Below are 20,290 nucleotides of genomic sequence, written 5' to 3' on the forward strand. Positions count from 1 at the left end.
TCACTGTGAGGGATGCGATCTGCCCATCCAACTCTGGAGGTCAATGCTGAAGCCTAATGAGAAGTTTTAAATATTATCATTGTTAACTATTTTACTGCTAATCATTGAATTGGGGATTGGTCCTGCTTTGAGCAGGGGGTTGGACTAGATGACCTCCTGAGGTCCCTTCCAACCCTGAGATTCTATGATTCTATGATTTCAGCAGAAACTTCTCCACGGTGGTTGGATGTAGCAGCAGGCATTTGGGCAAGGTGCTGTGGGACACGCTATGAATAGCTGCTGGGGTGGGAAGTGAAAAATTCAATGCATTCCCCTTCTCTGCAACTTACAAATGTCAAGTCAACTCCAGTAGCCAAAAGAGGAAGGGAAAGAGAAGATGTATCCTGTCCCCATATCAAAAGCCTCTCCTGCCTTTTGGTGGCAAATTTACATTTAATGTACTGCATGAGCCACACAAAACAGCATAGGCAATAGGAAGCTCTATTTTATATTTCTGATCTCATACATCTCGGAGAGTGTTGCAATTCAAATGCAAAATACAGCACTCTGAGATATGGTGCAGATTTGTGCTAGTCCCAAGGCCTAACCTTCATCAGCTGCCTACAGCAAAATCAGCATCAAGATTGATTCCAGCTGCTGGAGACAGCAAACAACAGTGCTGATGCTGCAAGAAAGTTCTTTTCCTATCTCTGTCTGCTGCTAGGAGGAGGCATAAACCAAGGCACCTAGGCTAGTACAGGAGGCCATTGAAGGAAACCACTCCTTTAAATTTTTAGTCACTGGAGGAAGTAGGTGTAACCCCACAAAATCTCAAACTGTTGTCCTCCTAGTGAAAGCCTTTATATGTTAATGAAACACAATACTGCACAGCTAGCATCCATAGAGTTGAGTTGTAACCTGGGTTTACAGCAAGAGCAGTTAACCAGGTGCTCTCACCTCAGAAAGTGTGAATCCTAACTTCATAATTAAATTCAGGGGGAGAACAGATCAAAGAGGAACTGTCTGGAAAATAAATACGTAGGAGTGTGGATTGGATTTCCTCCTCTCAGTAGTTCTGCTTGGATTGCAATGACAGTATTTTTTGAAGGGAAACATAGTGAAATACATGTATAAACAACTGAAAACAAGAAACAATATCTCTTTTAGAACTAGGGCTATGCAAACTGATTCACATAAAAGGAAAACTGGCCCCCAATTTTTGCCCATCTCTCAAACTGTTTTTGAGGTTCAAAAGGTTTGGTTAATAACTCCTCATCTCTTTCCCTCTCCAACTCCCAGCACTGAGATAGGCGGGAGGGGATTCCAAAATGGCTGCTGCTCTCTTCCTGCCTTTGAATAACACCACTAATCTCCCTCGGGTATTGTGGAGCTCTCTCTCCTCACAACTTTCTTAATCTCTTTCCCTTTTTACAGCTTTCCCATGATTGTGGGTATGCAGCAGTTCCTGGCAGTCTTCTAGACTAGGCCCTGCGCATTAAGTATTTTCCCCACTTCGTTCATGGTGAGAAATGCTACAAGAGTGCTCCATGTCTATGTGTATGTAAATAATTACTTAATACATAAATTACTAGTAGATGGCACTCAAAAATAGGTTGCATGGTCCCTGGGTTTTGTAGGAGCAATAAGACTTGTGTACTGTAATTTGCTTCCCTTTACATAGCTCTGTACATCAGCTCTTGACAAGAAGTGCTTTTGAATTTGCAGCAAAACAGTTGAAGGTTTCCTTTAATACATTGAATAATCCCTGAATTGCTGGTATTTAAATGTCTAGCAATTTCCTAGATTTTGGTTGCATTAAACTGTTCATGATTTCTGGAAATTAAAAGTGAGTAGTTAATAATGGGTATAATTACAACGGTGTATGTGTATTCCTTGAGCTGCCTGCAGTGATTTGTACTTTTACTTTTTTAGGGGGTGTTCTCATCTCAGTGCACAGAGGGTTACACGTGGAAATCCCTCACACCAAGAGGACAACATACCCCTTATTATGTAAGCTGCAAGCTTTTTGATGATTATTAATGAATAAATGATTTAGGGCCAAGTTCTTCCCTTAGCAACATGTACACAAAGCCCACTTACCTCAGTGGGAATTGAGCACACATATCCAAGGTCATAATTAGGCCGTTAATGCTTCAGGAAATGTATGTGTATGATCAATAAGGGAGAATAGATGTAATCTGTGTAAAAGTATTTTAGTATCTTACCTTGAACATTTCAGCTAGGGGCTATCTATTATGCACCAACCCTTCTTTCAAGTACTTTCATGTGTTAATAAGAGTAATTTATGAATTTAGGAGTGTTTGTTGACCTGAAGCTTCCTTGCACGCTCTATGGTAACCTATGCTTTGGCACAATGCTTTATTTTCCTTTGGCTAATAAATTTTCTCTATTACATCTTGTTCCCATTCACATGTTACTAGGAATTTAAAAAAAAAAGAAAAGAACAGAACATGTTAGAAAAGACAATGCTGTACACGGAAACAAACTGCTACAAACTCCCGTACTGGCTGATCCCAGTTACAGTATCTTAAAAATATTGGGCACCATGAAGGTACCTATAGGCTTGGCAATTCAGAGCCCTGACATTTCTGGGCTTGCTGCATCAGTTATGAATGTAAAAAAAAAATTGCTTGAGCCCTGGCACCTTCTTCATTACAAGTTAAGCACTGCTTTCCTCCCTCATTTTTGAACTGACTCTACTCTTGGAACACATGAAGGGTAAGATTTTCAAAAGCACTCAACGCTAGCTTAACTCTGCTCCTATTGAAGTCAGTGGGCCATGACCTTCAAGAGGCAGAGTTTGGCCAATGCTTCTGATGTCCCACTGAAGATGTATGGGGTATAAACACTCAGGCTTCAAGGCATAAGCCAACATCTGATTAATGGAAGCTAGGAAGAAACTTTTCCTATTCCATAATGGCCTTCTGCAGGGTTTCTTGCACCTTCCTTTGAAGCAATTGGTGCTGGCCAATGTTGGAGACAGAATACTGGACTAGAAGGACCAGTGGTCTGATCCAATATGGCAATTCCTACATTCCCTTGTTAAAGGCATAGGAAACTAAGCTGCACTGGTAAGCATGACTTGGAGCATTCCCATCAACTCAGCTGGCCCCAAATCCTCAGAGGTCCTGACCACCTGCCACTCCTGCTCAAGTAGTGCCTTTGGAGTTGGCCCTGAGGGGGGCTCATTCCAAGAAGCAGAAGTGGCAATGCAGAATCAATAAAGGGGCTCAGCAACTCAAAGAATCAGGGCAATAACATCTCCAACTTTGGAACAAGAACAACTTTAGATCTCATTTTCATCCTTCAGGGCTGGGGAAACTAAACAAGAACAGAACATTCAGCATGGCCTAGAGAATTCTTATCTTGTATTTATGTATGAGAGAGTACACTTTTTGCATCTGTTTTTAATTCTTAAAGCTTTATGTACTTTATCTGGGCCCCATTTGAATCAAGCCTCTGAAAATCAGTCAATTGGCTTTACAAGTTTAGGGAGAATTTAGAATAGTTCCATAATAGCGTCAGCTCTAAGCTGCGTCTTGTAATGAGTTACTTATCAACTCTATTCAATGGGATGAAGGTCACCAAAACCTAGATTCTAATTAATTCAGTACCCAACACCACTGGCAGTTTGACCCAGTACTGAACAAGGGTGAAACCCTGGCTCCACTGGAATCAACTGGAGTTTTGCCATTGACTTCAGTGGGGGCAGCATTTCACCTCAGGTAATTTCTTCCCTGATGTAAACTAAAAAGTTCTTATGTCTGCACTATGAGGCAAAGAAAGTAATTGTAGGACTAAAGGTCTTAGGGCTGATCTGAACACAAACGCGTACAGAGATAACAACAGGTGTCAATTAAAACTAATTTAATTATTGTGATGCAAGTCAGTGTGCAGGCACTCTGCTGTTTTTATTAGAAAATAAAAAATTAATTGAGCCAAAATCATTTTGTTATCGACTTTAGCTATATTGACTGTAGCCTTTTTTGTTCTGCCATTAATGTAGCCACACACAGATGTGTACTGACACAACAAAATCAGTTTTAGGAAATCAATTTCATTACATCCGTGCAAGTTTGCATGTAGACTGGGGTTCCCAGACTTTTTGCTGGCATGACACTATTTTGATGAATTATTTCCTCCCAGAATCCCAGACAGCATGGAAGATGCCATTTTGAAGAGCAAAACGGCATCCTCCACACAACATGACCTCGCTTGCACTGCCGATTTGTAGTACCACCAGAGGATCTGGTCCATTTGCATAAAAATAATCATAAGCTTTTATCTGTTTTATTGGTATTGATCTTTTTACTGAGTTTTTGTATAAGCATTGAATATAATTTTCAGCTAATACACTTTTTAATAGTACATATAAAGCTAAATAGAAATATTGGCTTGCAGACAAATGGTTTGGTAGACTAATTATTGATCCCCTCTTCACGTTGTAAGTATCATATTTCTCACTCTTGGATGAAATACACCTCTGTGCAGAGGGCCAGCACGAATTCTATGCATCAGTTAAATCACACTGAACCCCTCAATACAGGGCTTCAGTGGGACTTGAGTGGTGCACAGATCTTGTGCTGGTCCTCAGAGTGAAATTCTCTCCAAACATCTTGAATGTCATCCACTGAATAGCTTTCATTTATTCAGTGGCTTGTACTCACCTTAAGCACTCACATCGCTACAGTTTAAGGTTATCTAGCTTAAAGGCAGCTGCAGTAATATACTTTAAATGGTCTATTTCCTGCCATGCATCAGCTGAGTTTATGCATTTGTTATTGACCGGTTATTATTTATTATTTACAGTAGCACCCACCACTGGCCTTCTTTCTATACATTTGAAAGGGGTATAGTCACTGCCTGAAGTAGTTCACAGTCTAAGGACAAATACTATTATTTATTTGTATTACAGTAGCATCTATAGGCCCCTATTATGGACCAGGACTCAGTTTTGCTAGGAGCTATACAAACACCGAACAAAGAGACAGACCATGCCCAAAAGACATTACAATCAAAGTATAAGACAAGAGCCAACAGTGAATACAGACAGACAGGGAGCACAGGGCAAGGATAAGACAAGCATTATAAGCAGCTGTCACAGCACATTGGCTGCCTAACCATTGTCAGGAGCAGACAGCGGTTAGGGGAAAAGGGAAAGCAAACAGGGATATTTACTACAAGTTAATTAGATTCACAACAGACATCAGGAGTAGAACTTTTAAAACTATTGCTGGACCATTTTCTAGACTGCAATTATTATATCTCAGCTACACTTCCGATCTCATTTTTGTTCCTCAGCCTGGACACTGTGTTTTAAAAATACTAGTTCTCATTAACAGCTGAGTGAGATGCTATTCCAAAGAACAGTGGATCTTGCATATCAACTTTTCTATCTGTTTTCTAAATTTCCACATTTCTTTTAAGAAGGCTGCATAAACACACTAAAACTTACCAAACTGAGGGGCATGGCCCACTTCTGTAGAGCAGATGTCCTTCTCACGTGCTAATCTGCCATATGTGGCAGAATAGATGTTAAGAAACTTTGACTCTTTACAGTGGAGTTTCAGTTCTTCGTTTTCACACGCTGATTTGGTTTTATGTTCAGCTAAAATAGAAACCAATAACAATGTTATATTATGAGGTGGACCGTTGGACTGTTAATGGTTAATTAATGAAATGTGGCATACCTACAAGGAGGAACTCAACCAAACAGCGAGGGGAAAGTTAACTCCTCCTAGATGGTTCCCTCATTTTAAATTAATTAAAAAATAATTTTCCCAGTCTTCTCTCCCACTGGCTCATCTTCTATGACCTGCTTTATAAAAATACTCATTAAAATAAATCTAATCTCTCTTTGCTTCTCCAAAGGACATGGCCACATTCTCCACTGCTTCACTGTTAAGTGGCTCAGCCCACACATTAATAATATAGATGGTCTGCATCACTTGGTGCCACAGCATACAGCTGAAGTGAGCGCCAAAGAATTTGAGGCACTATCGTATAAGAATGGTTCGATTTCAAATGTTGGTCTCAGCCATAACCATTTAACTCCAGTGAAGGCAATGGGTTTGCACAGATATGACTGAGTGTGGAGGTTAGCCCATTCTGTTGAACATCTTTTAAAATGAGTCATGAAAACAGGAAAAGGGGGTTACACAGCTGAAAAGGGGGGAAGGGAAACCTTATTGTTATCAGGGATGTTGACATGAAGTACTAAGATCAGACTGGAGAGAGGAAAACTTCATATCTATTCATAAAACAAACTTAATTGTTTCATCTGAAATACAAGAGACATAAAATAGCTTTGATTTCCTTGGGAATAATCCAGTTCCCCACACAAGAGCAGACAGAAAGTAGTCACTTTTAAACATTCTTTGTATTGGCTCACTGATTATTAGTTGTGTAGAAGTGCAAACGGTGCTGCACAATAGGTAAGTTGTGTGAAACAAACAAAAAAAGTTCTGATCTGGGGGGCTAACAGCCTAAAACTATGTTCTGTGTCCGTACAGCACCTAGCACAATGGGATCCTGGTCCATGACCGAGGTTCCTGGAGGCAACTGCAATACAAATAATAAAGAAACCAGAAGCTGTTATACTACAGGACAAGCCAAACCAGTTGCCTAGGATAAGAATATAATGAAGATTTTTTTGTAGCTATACCATACTAATAAAGAAAAAATAACATTCCTAATGAGACTAAAAACTACATAAAGCTGACCTCTAAGAATCTGGAAAAGTACTCAAGCACATGCTTGAAGACAATGGGTACATCTACACAGGGATAAAAGACTCCTGGCATGGCTATGGTTGGCCCAGGTCAGCTGACTTGGGCTGTGAGGCTAAAAAGTGCTGTGTAGACATTTGGGCTCAAGCTGGAGTTTGAAGTCTAGGACCTTCCACCCTTGCAGTTTCCCAGAGCTCGGGTTCCAGTCTGAGCCCGAACAGCTACACAGCAATTCTTCAGCCCTAGTGCCGGAGTCAGCTGACCTGGGCTAGATGGAGGTTATTTATCCCTGTGTAGACAAAGGGGCTTGACATTATGCATATGCACAAGAGTTTTCCTGAATATAGGGATGTTTTCCAAAATCAGGCCTAACTAAGAATGTTAATATCATACTGAGAAATATAAATCTTATGTTGAGATAGATTAGATTGTTTGCACTCACCTTGAAACCTATTATTTAAAGTAATTCTGCAGACAGGAAACTCCATTAAATATACTTTTAGGTAGCTTTTGTAAAAGTCAAATCACAAAGTCAATCATAGATATGAAATATCTGCACTACAGTAGATGAAAAATATCTAGTGACTTTAAAAAAACAAAGAAAATCCCAATCCACTGAGATCCATAAAATGAAAGAGCTTTTTAATGACACAGACCTTAATATAATATCCAGGATACATACAAATATAACAGATAGAAATCCTGGAAAGTAAGTATGCAGGCATATATTTATTTTTCTGAAGACAGGTTCACCTATTAATATCGGTGATGGGAGTCAATGTGTTGGTGCTATTTCAAAGTTAGTGATTCCTTATCTGAGCTTCCTGTCCTTGACTTTGAGGTCCTACACAATTCAGTCTCCCTTCACCTATTTGTTTCTTGTGTCACCCCGTCCCTCCCCTCTCCTGTTCCTTATTGCCAGTCTTGATGCCCTGTTTCCTTGCTCCTTTCACAATCCCCCTTGTGCTTCGATGATGCTCCCCCTATACACGGAATATCTTCTCTGTGCGGCAAAGTCACTACTCTCTGAAAATCCAAATGCCTTCTTGAAGACCCATTTCCACTATACAAAAAATTAGCCAGCAAATAATGGCTCGGTGCTGGGGAGTTGGAATTCACTCTTATATTTAATAAGACAAAACTTAAAAAAAAAAAATCCAGCCTCTTGATTGTTGTTTCCCTGTTCTCCACCCTTCCTATTTTTCTCTCGTGTTTGTACGAGTGCCCATTGAGGCAATGACTGTCTCTTTACATTTGTTGTCAGAACCTACCCTCATTCGAGGTTCTACTGAAGTATAAATACTTTATCATGTATATTTATTCTTTCAGTTTTTTGTGTATACTTATTCTTACATGTCCACTGAAAACAAATCTCTGTTATGCACAAAAACTGGTTATGGCTGAACTTCAAAAGATTCTGAGGTTTTGTTCCAGCTATCTAGGCATTTTTTCCCACACTCATCACCATGGTATCTAGCCTTTTGGCATTTGTATGCTTTTAATACAAACCACTTCTTGTGAAAAATGGCATAATATTCCTCTCTAAAGTATGAGCTTTTCCACCTTTTTTTTTTTAACTTTGTCTTAGATTCTGACAAACTCTACGAGCAGTTACATTGGTAGCAAGCATGTGAATATTGCAGACAAGATGGAAAGCTAAGATAAAGTAGAAATACAATTTGCTATTAATCTTAAAATCTGAAAACTTCACGTAGATTTATGCACAGCTTTCTGCACTGGCATTATAACCAAAACAAATGAAACACACACACAAAAATGAACTTGCCTGTTGTAGAAATTACTTACTAGGTTTGCATTTAAAGGAGACAAGGAGGTATTTAGTGGTTCCTGGACATAGATCAGGTCCAAAAACCCGACTATTGACAAGGAGTTGGCAGGCTCTCTGGTTCTGGCATTCATCCAGTACTTTCTAGAACAACGGGCAAAAAGGATAGTCTTGAAAACAAGATATGAAGCTATACAGCAACCAAAACTCTTAGCTGCATTTTGCTCTATACATGAAAGAAATTATTCAGTGGCACTGTTGTTTTTTTTTTGTCATAGATGCATTTAAAAAAAAAAAAAGATATATGACAGGAATAAGACCATGTCTATGCTGAGCTTTGATTGGTGGCTGAAAATCCTGGGTGAGTTCATTTGAAACACAGTTCAAACTAAGGACTTGATGCAGCGAGGTACTTAAGCACATGAGTAGACTCAAGAGGGACTACTCGTGTCCTTAGAGAGTTAGGCACATGCTGAAATACCTTCCTCAATTAGGGCCTAAATCCATTTCAGACATAATTTGGTTAGCCGATGTAGATGTGACCAAACTACTTAAAATCTATTTTTAAAAAAGTCAGACCTTGATCAACATCAGTTTGTTTTTCTAATAATATCCTGCTATTCCTATTGTGCTGCTCCAGCAAGTAATCAGTAATTGTAAGGGTGAGAAGAGTAGAGCAGAAAGGCTTCCAACGTTATAACCATGTTGTCAACTAGAGCTGCTCTGAGCAGAGTGAAAGAACATGGTGATTGGCAGGCCAGAAGCTGTTTACAGCAGCACTTACACTTTGCTTCTGCTGCTGGAGCTGTACCAGTGGTAGCGATGGTGGGAAATCTTAAGGAAAAAAGGATAGTGTAAACCAGGGATCGGCAACCTTTGGCACGCGGCCGACCAGGGAAAGCCGCTGGCAGGCTGGGACAGTTTGTTTACGTGCTGCATCCGCAGGTTTGGCTGATCACAGCTCCCACTGGCTGCAGTTTGCCGCTCCAGGCCAATGGGGGCTGTGGGAAGTGGCACGGTCTGAGGGATGTGCTGGCCTAGGGGAGCAGGCTCTGGGGTGGGGCTGGGGATGAGAAGTTTGGGGTGCAGGAGGGTGCTCCAGGCTGGAATCGAGGGGTTTAGAGAGTGGGAGGGGGATCAGGGCTGGGGCAGAGCGTTGGGACGTGGGGAGAGGCTCAGGGGTGTGGCCCCCGATGCAGCACCCCCTGCACACCACGCGGCTCAGCCCCTGACCCAGCACCCCGGCTGGAGGAGGGCTGAGCCACTTGGTGTGGCTCAGGGGCCGGCTTAAAACGGCTTGCGGGCCATAGTTTGCCCACCCCTGGTCTATTTTCTAGTCAGAAGGAGCTAAATTCATCCTTGGCATAGCTCTACCAACTTCAGTGGATTTACACCAGGGATGAATTTAAATCAGGTGTTCAAATCACAACAATTGCACTAATTGACAGTCCCGTTTCCACTTTCAGAAAAGATGTCAATAGCTGAACTATCATAATCCTTGGACACAGTCCCTCCAGAACAGAAATGATGCACATTGGCAGCACATCACAACGATCCTATAAAGTTCTGGCCCCTTTTTTCTTTTTTGTGGAGAAAAAGGACTGAAATCCAACACTTTTTGTGAACATTACATTCCTATTAAATTGTTTAAAAGGGAAAACAGGACTCAGAACTCAGTTTGGTCACTCAATTCTTCTTTTAAAATATTTCAAGTCAAATCAATAATCTCTACCACCCTGGCACATCTTCATTGGAATTGCTCAGGAAAGAGTCAGTTAAACAAAATCAGGACAAATTTAGCTCTTGAACAAGTGGGCATAACTGACTCCCATTGAGTTCAATGAACATTGCATCTGTTTACACCTGAGCTGAACCATCATCTGTAAATCTCTTTATAATGGTATCTCTTTATACAAAGAGTGCACACATTTTGCACTGACTCAGCTGTGCAAAAACATCCAGCTACTTATATTATCATAATTAGATTGCATTATTAGTCAGGTTATTAACATATTGCGACAGATCTAACTTTGCCTTTATCCTTTCACTAGGAGGCTACTGTATAAAATGCCAGCTATTCTTTCTCCTTTCTGTAAGATAATACTGTGCTTGATTATGCAGATCTCAGACTCTGTTCCACAGAGAGGGACAGAATGAGATCATCAGAGTTCTTTTCCAAGAATTCAGTTTACAGTAAGTGTCTTTTCTATTTGACAGAGTCAGAGCTTTCTGGGATGCAAAAGCCAGACACTTATCTTTCATATCTGTAGTTTTGAACAGTGAAAAAAGGAAAATATCTGTCAAAGTTAATATTATTTTACAATGCAGTTGTCAGCTGAGATGTGTAGTGTACTCAAGAAAAATTGTCCATGGAAACCTCACAGAGACCCTCAGGACTCAAGAACTCAAAGTAATAATGGGTGTCACTCCACTGAAGTCAATGAAATGACATCAAGGATGCATTTGGCCCCCACATTTTTTTAGTGGACAGCTGCACTTTCACATGGCCCCAAGGTCATTCATGGAATGCCTTTAGATGTTAGTTGCAGTACAGCATGGACAAGCCACGTTTTTAAAAACTCTCTGTCACAACACTGTTTTTATGAAAGGATGTTATACTAAATCACTTATTAATACTATTATTAATGGATGGAATGGAAATTCACTGCTGACATGAAGCAATGGAACAGCTGTAAGCACTAAGGCCGTGATTCTGCAAAGCACCCCTGTTCTGTAGAGCTCTTAAATGCATCTTTACTTTAAGCATATGTTTAAATCCCATTGATAATGCTTTGCTGAAGCATAGCCTAACAGCGGAACTCTAGACCTCTTTCCTGTGATGAAACAAGCTCCTGACTATACTCGAAGCGTGGGCTTCCTCAACTGATGTAAAGAAATTCCCATGTGTAGGGAGCCAGGGTGGCTCCCCTCCGAACCAGAGGGTAAAGCGCCTGAGTGGGCGGGGCCAGACCAAGCTTCCGCCAATCCCCGGAAGGGGAAGGGTGGGACAGGAAGTACAAAGGGCGGGGCCCTCTGCCCAGTGAAGAGAGCACCAGGGAGGGAGACAGACACAGGCTGCTCCGTCGCGATCCTGCTGCTGACCCAGGCGAAGCCCTGGGCAAGGAGGAGCCTGACCGGGGGGAAGGCCTGTGGCAACCGGGACTGCCAGCCGCTGAATACCCAGAGGACCTGGAGGGACCTGACTACAGCCCGGGCCAGCGTGAGTCCGATACCGAGGGGGAGCGGGAGTGGCCCGCAGCGGAATACCCAGATGAGACGGAGGGACCGGAGCGACCCGCCTGAGAGACCGGGTAGGAAGTAGCCCAGGGGCCGAACTACTCAGTGGGGTGGGTATGTTTGGTCAGCGGGCGCAGACGGCCCCGCTGACCCAGCGGCGGGACCTTCACCTCCCGCCACTGTCAGGGCCCTGGGCTGGAACGCAGTGGAGTTGGGTGGGCCTGCGTTCCCCTACCCCGGCGCTCCCCTGCCTGAGGGGCGCACCACTGACTCGTGCCGGCTCTCCCCTGCCTGAGGGGCGCGCCACTGACTCGTGCCGGCACACCTTCCCCGCTAATTCCCCAACCCCCGGAAGGTGTGGCTGAGGTCTGCCAGTGAGACCATAGCCTCCATCGCCCCTAGGGGCTCGGAGGACCAACCGAAACATGTCACACCATGACAGCAAGTAATGAACTGCAGTGTAAGCCATACTCTAGTCTGTATGTGAAGCAACTCTTAGGATATTACTGGTAAACTTCAATATTCCTGTCAAATTTATGATAAAGTAGGTTGCTGTGGCCAGAGGGTTTTGCTCAGTCTTGCCATGCGGGTGATCCAGGTTCAAGTTCTGTTATCTGACACTCTGGGTGATTAACTTGGCTCAGTGTGTTCAACTGCTGGGGTAAGGAGTGCCTCATGTCAGGGGTCCTTGAGACTGATTAAGACTATTCTGACCAGATCTGCTTGGCTAAAAGGATGGGTGTTGTAGGGCCTCGAAAATGGGGGTTAGATGTGAAGGTTAGTGTAGAAGGAACCCTGAAAATCTTTTACAAGCCTACAGGAATAATAAAACCTATTCACCTGATATTTCTGCTGGTCTAATTAGTGCTTCCAAGTGTGCCATTTTGTGTTATATACCAGTTGAAACATTGTGGAATTCACTTAACATTGTGAATACTTGGCATTTTCATAAAATATGGGTCACAAAATTGAAATCCGATCTAAAACATTCTGCTTTTTAAAAAACATCTACAATATGTGTTACCTGCAAAGTGGTAGACGCCACACAGTTTAAGGGGTCTTTCATCGCGGTTTCAGGCTGCTGTGTACTACACATTTGGTAATCTTGCCCGTAAAATGCTGATTGGACACTTATTGTTGAATGTCGAGGACACTGCAGGCTCAAACGATCGCCATCACAGGCATACACAGAGTGATTTTGCAGAAGTTTGGTTAGGTAACCTAGAAAATATTTAGCTATGTTACAATTAGTACAGGCAATGATGAACTCTTTAGGTAATATGAAAACCGTGGTCATCTTCTGGAAAGGGCATAAAAATCAGGATTGTAAGCATGGCCATACCACATGACACTATGAGCTTATCAGCCTTTACAACCTAGCCAGGATCAGGTCGCAAAAATATCCAGATGCTACAGGCAATCTTGTTGGTGATCCAGTAGGTGACACCCTTCCCACTGAGTCAGTACTAAACCAATGCTCCAGTAGGGGGCACTGTGCTGCTGGAGATGCCATTTTTCAGATGAGACCTGAAGCTAGGTTATGGCAACTTGTGGTCATTAAAGATCCCAAGGCACTTTCTCAAAAGTCCAAGGTGTTATTCCTCAGTTTTCTGGTCTATTTCCCCCTGCAGTCTCAGTTGGATAAGGTATTCTTTATTTCCTGTCCTAAATTGAGGTGTAATCTTACTGTACTGTTAAATGGTTGCTCTGTTTCATCCAAGTGATGGATAAAGTGATTCTCTCTGTATAATTTGCATATCAGAGTCTAAAGTAGTTCAGGATCCTTCCTGATGAGAGATACTGTGTAACTGTTAGACATTATTAATTGTTTGCAGTGCTGTAGCTGTGTTGGTCCCAATATAATGAGAGACAAGGGTGGGTGAGGCAATCTCTTATTGGACCAACTCCTGCTGGTGAAAGGTACACATTTTCAAGCTACATAGAACTCTTCTTCAGGTTCTTCCACCATTAGAACTTGGTCCAGTAAAAGATATTACCTCACCTAACTTCTCTTAGACATTATTAATAAAAGTTGGATATACTAGTCTGATGTGCAGGTAGTTTTGTGTTTGCTAGTATATAACTACCACAGATGAAGAGGTGGAAATTCATATGCTGCTGTCATAACTACAGTTGCCAACTTTCTATTCACACAAAACCAAACACCCTTGCCCTGCCCCTTCTCTGAGGCCCCGCCCCCTCACTCCATCCCCCCCCCCTTCTGTCGCTTGCTCTCCCTACCCTCACTTGCTCATTTTCACCGCACTGGCTCAGGGGGTTGGGGTGCAGGTGAGGGTTAGGGCTCCGACTGGCGGTGTGGGCTCTGGGGTGGGGACAGAAATGAGGAGTTCAGGGTGAGGGAGGGGGTTCTGGGCTGAGGCAGTGGGTTGGGATACAGGAGGAGGTGAGGGCTCCGGCTGGGGGTGTGGGCTCTAGGGTGGTGCAGACTCTGGGGTGGAGCTGGGGATTAGGATTTGGATGTAGGAGGGTACTCCAGGCTGGGACCGAGGGGTTTGGAGAGTGGGAGGGAGATCAGGCCTGGGGTGGCGAGGTGAGGGCTCCAGCTAGGGGTGCAGGCTCTGGGGTGGGGCTGGGGATTGAGTATAGGAGGGTGCTCCGGGCTGGGAGAGAGGGCTTCGGAGGGCAGGAGGGTGTTCAGGGCTGGGGCAGACGGTTGGGGCATGGCAGTGGGTGAGGGCTCCGGCTGGGAGTACGATCTCTGGTGTGGGGCTGGGGATGAGGGTTTTGAGGTGCGGGAGGGAGTCAGAGGTGTAGACTCTGGGCGGCACTGACCTCAGGCTTCTCTCAGAAGCAGCGGCATGTCCCCCATCTGGCTTGTCCCGCATCTGGCTCCTACACATAGGGGCAGCCAGGGAGGCTCTGTGTGCTGCCCTGTCCGCAGGCACCACCCCTGCAGCTCCCATTGGCCGTGGTTCCCAGCCAATGGGAGCTGCGGAGCCAGCGCTTGGGGTGGGGGCAGTGTGCGGAGCCCCCAGGCTGTCCCTAGGCATAGGAGCCGGAGGAGGGACATGACACTGCTTCCAGGAGCCACACAGAACCACAGCAGGCAGGGAGCCTGCCTTAGCCCCGCTGTGCCACCCTCCAGACTTTTAACGGCCCAGTCGGTGGTGCTGACCGGAGTTGCCAGGGTCCCTTTTCGAGTGGGCGTTCCGGTCAAAAACTGGACACCTGGCAACCCTAGTCATAACAGCTGCATTCATCATGTGATTTCAGGTAATATGCATGACCATGTTCCCTACTGTCTTAAAATGCAGCAAACTCCTGCATTTTTAAACCTTCAGCATCACACATTTGAAAGTTAATGCATGTTCAGTACTCAGCATCCCTAAGTATTTTTCTTCTCACATTTAAATTTAAAAAAGAAAATGTTATAAAATAAAATTAGGGGAATAATTTAATGAAATGGCCAAGAAATCAGAAACACAGTTGTTTTTTTAAGAAGAGTTGTTTGACTAATGGCCCATTTGCTACATTTAAAATTTATCTCTAATTATCTTCTGTTTTAATTATCCATCTTAACACACCCTTATGTTGATGTGTATACAACAATGGTATTTAAAGGAGCACTTGGAAGGTTGTAAGCCTAACATTTGAACTTTTATCTTGAGATGGCCATGACATTCTATATATTTGCTCCCTAAAAAAAATCAAAACCTACAATCCTATAGCAATAAAATAGTACATATTCTTGACAAAAACATCCACAACATTATTAACAGAGTGACCTCTTCCAGTGAGTTATTTGTTTTAAACTGGGAGAAACAGAATTTTTAAAATCAAGCTAAATAGCACAACAGAGTCATTTTAATTCGTCAGTACACAATTCAATTCTCTACAAACAACTTTTAAGAAATTTCAGGGGAAAAACAGGAAATCCCTTACCATAATAATAGTTGAATACTCTATGTTAGTATAGTCTGATATTTTTTTCCACATTTAGATTTTGTTGTTGTTAAAATTAAGGTTGGTTGTTCATAGATGATACACAGATTTGGTGAGTTTAGGCCACATCTAGCAGCTAACCCCACTTTTTATGTTCTGATCTACTTGGGAAATTTGAGAACGCCAGAAAGTAACTGTTACAAAAAAAACTACTACAATTCTGAATCTGCACCATTAAAGTTAGTGGGAGCTTTGTCACGGATGTCAGTGAATTTAGGATTTAAACCCTTACAGAGCTCCACTTGCAGCACTAAATTTGGAGTGAGAAGAAGGAAGTTTAATTATCAGCCCATTTTTTCACATGCTTATAAATCTGAAAATAATTACCCTTTGGGTTAAAAATATTCATTCTTGTTACTAACTCAAAAGCATTTCTTTCTGTCTTCTTTCTCTCTTTCTGCAAGTTTGGGAAAATACAGTTTGGCCATTTTTGAGTTACCAGAGCACAACAAATGGTGGATTTTACACATTAAGAAAGTTACTCAGAAGCTTTCTGTGCTCTTATATCTCAAAAACAGCTTTATTTTAAAAGTTCCCATTTGTCATGGCTCTAGATGTCAATAAGCACACACGCCTAAGACATGATTAAAGAAGTCTGGTTTAGGAATAATCAAATTGTAAGTCTCAACAGAATGTGTTGAACATGCACAATATATTATTTTGCCACTGTTTTTTTTAGGCATGCACACTGAGGTGTGAAACTGTGTAGATAAGTGGTTCTCTGCATGCTGAGACCTCTCTCCTGTTTAGCAACATAAGGACAGGGTGGTGACGAACCCCAGGTAGATATCCTCTGCTTTTAATTACCAAATTTACTTTTACCAAAATTTAATTTTGTCATTTTTCATCAAAATTTGAAATGAAAAAAAATTGGGGGGATGACAATTTTTATTATTTTTGGTGTATTTTTCAACCAACTCTGAGCTAGTCAAATTCTTTTTCATTTCCATGACCATTTTTTTCAAAATGTGCATGAATTATATTTAAAAAAATTTTAATCATCCCTGTTTGCCTGATTTTCAAAAATGCTGACTCCAATTCACCAGAGGCTCCTCTAAGGAAGAGAGGCCTGCTTGATGTTTGAGCCTGTTCATTTGTTTTTCCTTTCCTCCTAAACCCTGGAAGGAGCAAGCTCCAGCGGACCCCAACCAGAGGGCTGAGTTTCCATTCCCAGACCTGGGTGACAAGAGACTGAGTTCAGGACACCATCGAATGCCAGGGAGGTGTGGTGGAGGGACTATGCCCATGAGAGTCCCACGGACTTTCAGTGAGGTTTAGGCTCTTCTGTGCTTTGATCACTTTTGTAAATGAGAGTTAGGTTTCAAAGGCAAAAAAGCGCTTTTGAAAATATTAACCTATATTTATGTAGGGATTCACCTTACTACTGAAATGCAGCCACCCCTGAGACACATGAGAAAAGTTACTGACTATAACAATTGCACCTCTAGAAAGACAGGAATTATAATATTAAAGAGTGTTACACACACAAAAGGATATTCTCATATGCTGAACTTCTAAGTCATCAAGTTTCCTTGATTTGTCATCTCTTTACCCACTAAAAATAGCCAACAGTCTTGCTTTGGTATTTCCTGAAGTTTTATTCCCCTAGTCTTGTTAATTTTGACTTTTTTTTTCACCCTTAGAACTCACTAAGGGCCCAATTTTGCTTCCATTGAAAGCTCCATTGACTTCAGTGAGAGTAGAATCAGAGCCTATGGTAGAAAACCCCTGGGTAGAAACAAATCAAACCTCTATATTTAATTGCCCTAAGGATAGATTTCATAAAGGAATAGATGGCTTATAGACGGATATATGGGACCCTTCACATCTAGGTCACTGCATCAAATCTAATGTAGGTTAATGGCCAGTAAAAGCCACTGCTATCTGCTGGCTGTGTGGTGGCTTATGTGAAATGATTTGGCATTCTTCATCTAATTCCTAAGGACAGACATCTGAACTGACACCTTCGTTGGCAATCTCACCATACCAGCCAAGGGCTGTATGGACATGAAGACTCAACTACCTTCTCATGCCTAGAGTTGGTAAGTCCAGAAAGTCTGAGGCATGAGGGAGGAGAAAGTTTGTACTGTCTTTATTGTAAGGTAAACAGAGGGTATAAGGCTGCCAGGCTGTCAGTCTGGCATCTCCCATAGCACCAAAGACATGGGGAGAAATCCTGACCCTGTTGAAGTCAGGAGCTCAGGCATTTACTTCAGGAAGCCTAGGATTTCACCACAACCTTGCAGTCCCTCACTTGTGTGAGCTGTCCTTTTGAGGTCAGCGAGGCCACTGACACGAAAGTGTTTTCAGGATCAGGCTCTACATTCCTTTTTAAAACGTTCTAATTAAACAAGAGCTTTTCTCTACTCAAACTGTACAGAAATAAAGTACCTTCCCTGCCAGAGACATTTCTCTGTGGACCCAATGCCCAAAGGTGCTGAGGCCCCCTGAGTGGTGCTGGGCTTGTACTGAGGATAGGCCAAATTCCCATTTACACTGTAAAAAGAAAAGGAGTGCTTGTGGCACCTTAGAGACTAACAAATTTATTTGAGCATAAGCTTTCATGAGCTATAGCTCACTTCATTGGATGCATGCAGAGCTGTAGCTCACGAAAGCTTATGCTCAAATAAATTTGTTAGTCTTTAAGGTGCCACAAGTACTCCTTTTCTTTTTGCGGATACAGACTAACACGGCTACTACTCTGAAATCTGTCATTTACACTGTGGCTTCTTTGCACCACTCTAACATTGTAAAGGGGCCTTAAATGTAACTTACTGCTACTTTAACGACTTTTTACACTACCAGAGTGGCGTAAAGGAGCCATAGTGTAAACGAGTATCTGGCCCAACATGCATTGTGGATGCTCAACACCATGAAAGGTTTGGTCCCATAGCTGTAATCATTTCAATCCTTTAGGTTTTAAGTTACTTGGAACCAAATGTGCTGTGTACAAAAAACAGCCCAGTATTCCCTAAAGAATATCAGTGATGTTGTGATTTGGATGAGTTCCCTGGCATCTTAACTGCAACTTTGATCCTGCAAATTCCTAATCCAGGATCTAAGCACCTTTCTGCAACAACCACAACTATTCAGTTCTAAAAATGCTTTTTAAAAAATCTGCTCTGATTTTATATAAGCAGGTGCATTTCTCTCAGAAAATAATGGTAAAGGGACTGACACGAAAAGAAATCATGCTCTCCAGCCTTCAAAGTGGCATTTAAAATGCTTGTATATTTGCACACAATAAAGGATAAAAATAGTCATGGAAATTGGCTGCTAACCTTTGATAAGAAAAGTGGTGACGTACTGGTATCTGGATTGTTTCACTCACATGGTACTATGTAGACGTGCATTTTGATTATTACACAGAGTGCTACACACACAGCCTTGCACCTCTTGGAGGGCTATATTGAGACTGAATGTCTCGCCTTATGGAACGGGTGGTGCACATAGCAGCCCTGGGAAGGGATGGTGCCTCAAAGCCACAATTATCTGCCTCCTTCTCCTTAGCTCCAAGAGGAAATAAGTCACTGCAGTCCTTTACAAAATGCACCGTACCTCCCCCTCATGCTGACTCAGTATCACTGATTTGTGCCTGGGGGGCATGGCTCTGCACACTCGCTCATGGAGGGGAATAACATTCCCAGGAAAGCTGCTGTCTCCCAGGTGGGCCATGCAGACAGTCGCAGTTTCCAATTGCTTCCTTCAACTTCCCCAGGGAGTGTGACTTCATAACACGTCTAATGCAGGCCTGTGCCTCAGTGGCACAATGTGCTTCTATATTGTTTACATAATCCTGTGCAGAGACCAATTTTGCTAAAGGCAACTACTTCAACCAAAGGGCAATGTCAGGTTAGAAAAAATGTCCTTATCTCTCTAACTAATAACAGCTGGGATTATTCAGAGAGAACGTTTTAGCAATTGAACGGACTTGCCAATATTTATGATGTCTGTTTACTTTTCTGCAGTTCTCTGGGCTGGGACAATGAAGGTAGGCAACTGGTCCGTTTCATGTTGCTTTACAGTCAAGTTGTTTCACTTTGGGTTCTGATACAGTCTCTGCAGCATTGACTGTATTATTACAAACATTTCAGGGGAACGTTTATTTGTGTTACAAGATGTCTCTTTTTTGTTTAATATGATGGAAGTATTTCTATTGGTCTTATGTTCTATAAAAGTATATTTTAAAAACACATCTAAACTGGGAGCCATAGCTAATCTGACAGGGATAGTATTGCAGAACCCGAGCATACAAAACTCACAAGTCAGGCCCCCCAAAATCATGAGATATGCTTAAAAAAATCAAGATTTTAAAAAATAATAAATGTTGGGTTCTTTTAATTTGTCTTCTAGTTTTTGAGCCTTCAAGCGTTCACATTTTCAAGGTTTTTTCTGAAACATGAGAGCTAGAAACTTCCTTTCCCTACCTTCCCGCCCCCCACAAATGAAAGTAGAGATTCCTTTGTAATAACATGACTCCAGCAGCTGGGGATTTAAGGAAAATGACTTTTCCTATTGGCTCAAAGCATATAGTTATAAGCATTATATGGGCTACACTGTGAACAAAGTAACCTAA

At 42.2% G+C, this 20,290-nt stretch overlaps 1 protein-coding gene across 1 annotated transcript in view; it reads right to left on the minus strand.

The window, feature by feature from the left end:
* The window catches only part of EVA1C (eva-1 homolog C), a 62,550-nt gene that overhangs the window by 23,197 nt on the left and 19,063 nt on the right, over positions 1 to 20,290 (minus strand). Inside the window, exons 2-4 of the mRNA XM_084622962.1 lie at positions 12,776 to 12,972; positions 8,535 to 8,658; positions 5,456 to 5,608 (exon numbers count right to left, since the gene is read on the minus strand). Coding sequence (XP_084479088.1) covers positions 5,456 to 5,608; positions 8,535 to 8,658; positions 12,776 to 12,972 — 474 coding nt within the window. The remainder of the gene's footprint in view (positions 1 to 5,455; positions 5,609 to 8,534; positions 8,659 to 12,775; positions 12,973 to 20,290) is intronic.

Source organism: Lepidochelys olivacea (assembly GCF_965140295.1).
Source record: "Lepidochelys olivacea isolate rLepOli2 genome assembly, chromosome: 1".
In the NCBI taxonomy this organism is placed as follows: domain Eukaryota; kingdom Metazoa; phylum Chordata; order Testudines; family Cheloniidae; genus Lepidochelys; species Lepidochelys olivacea.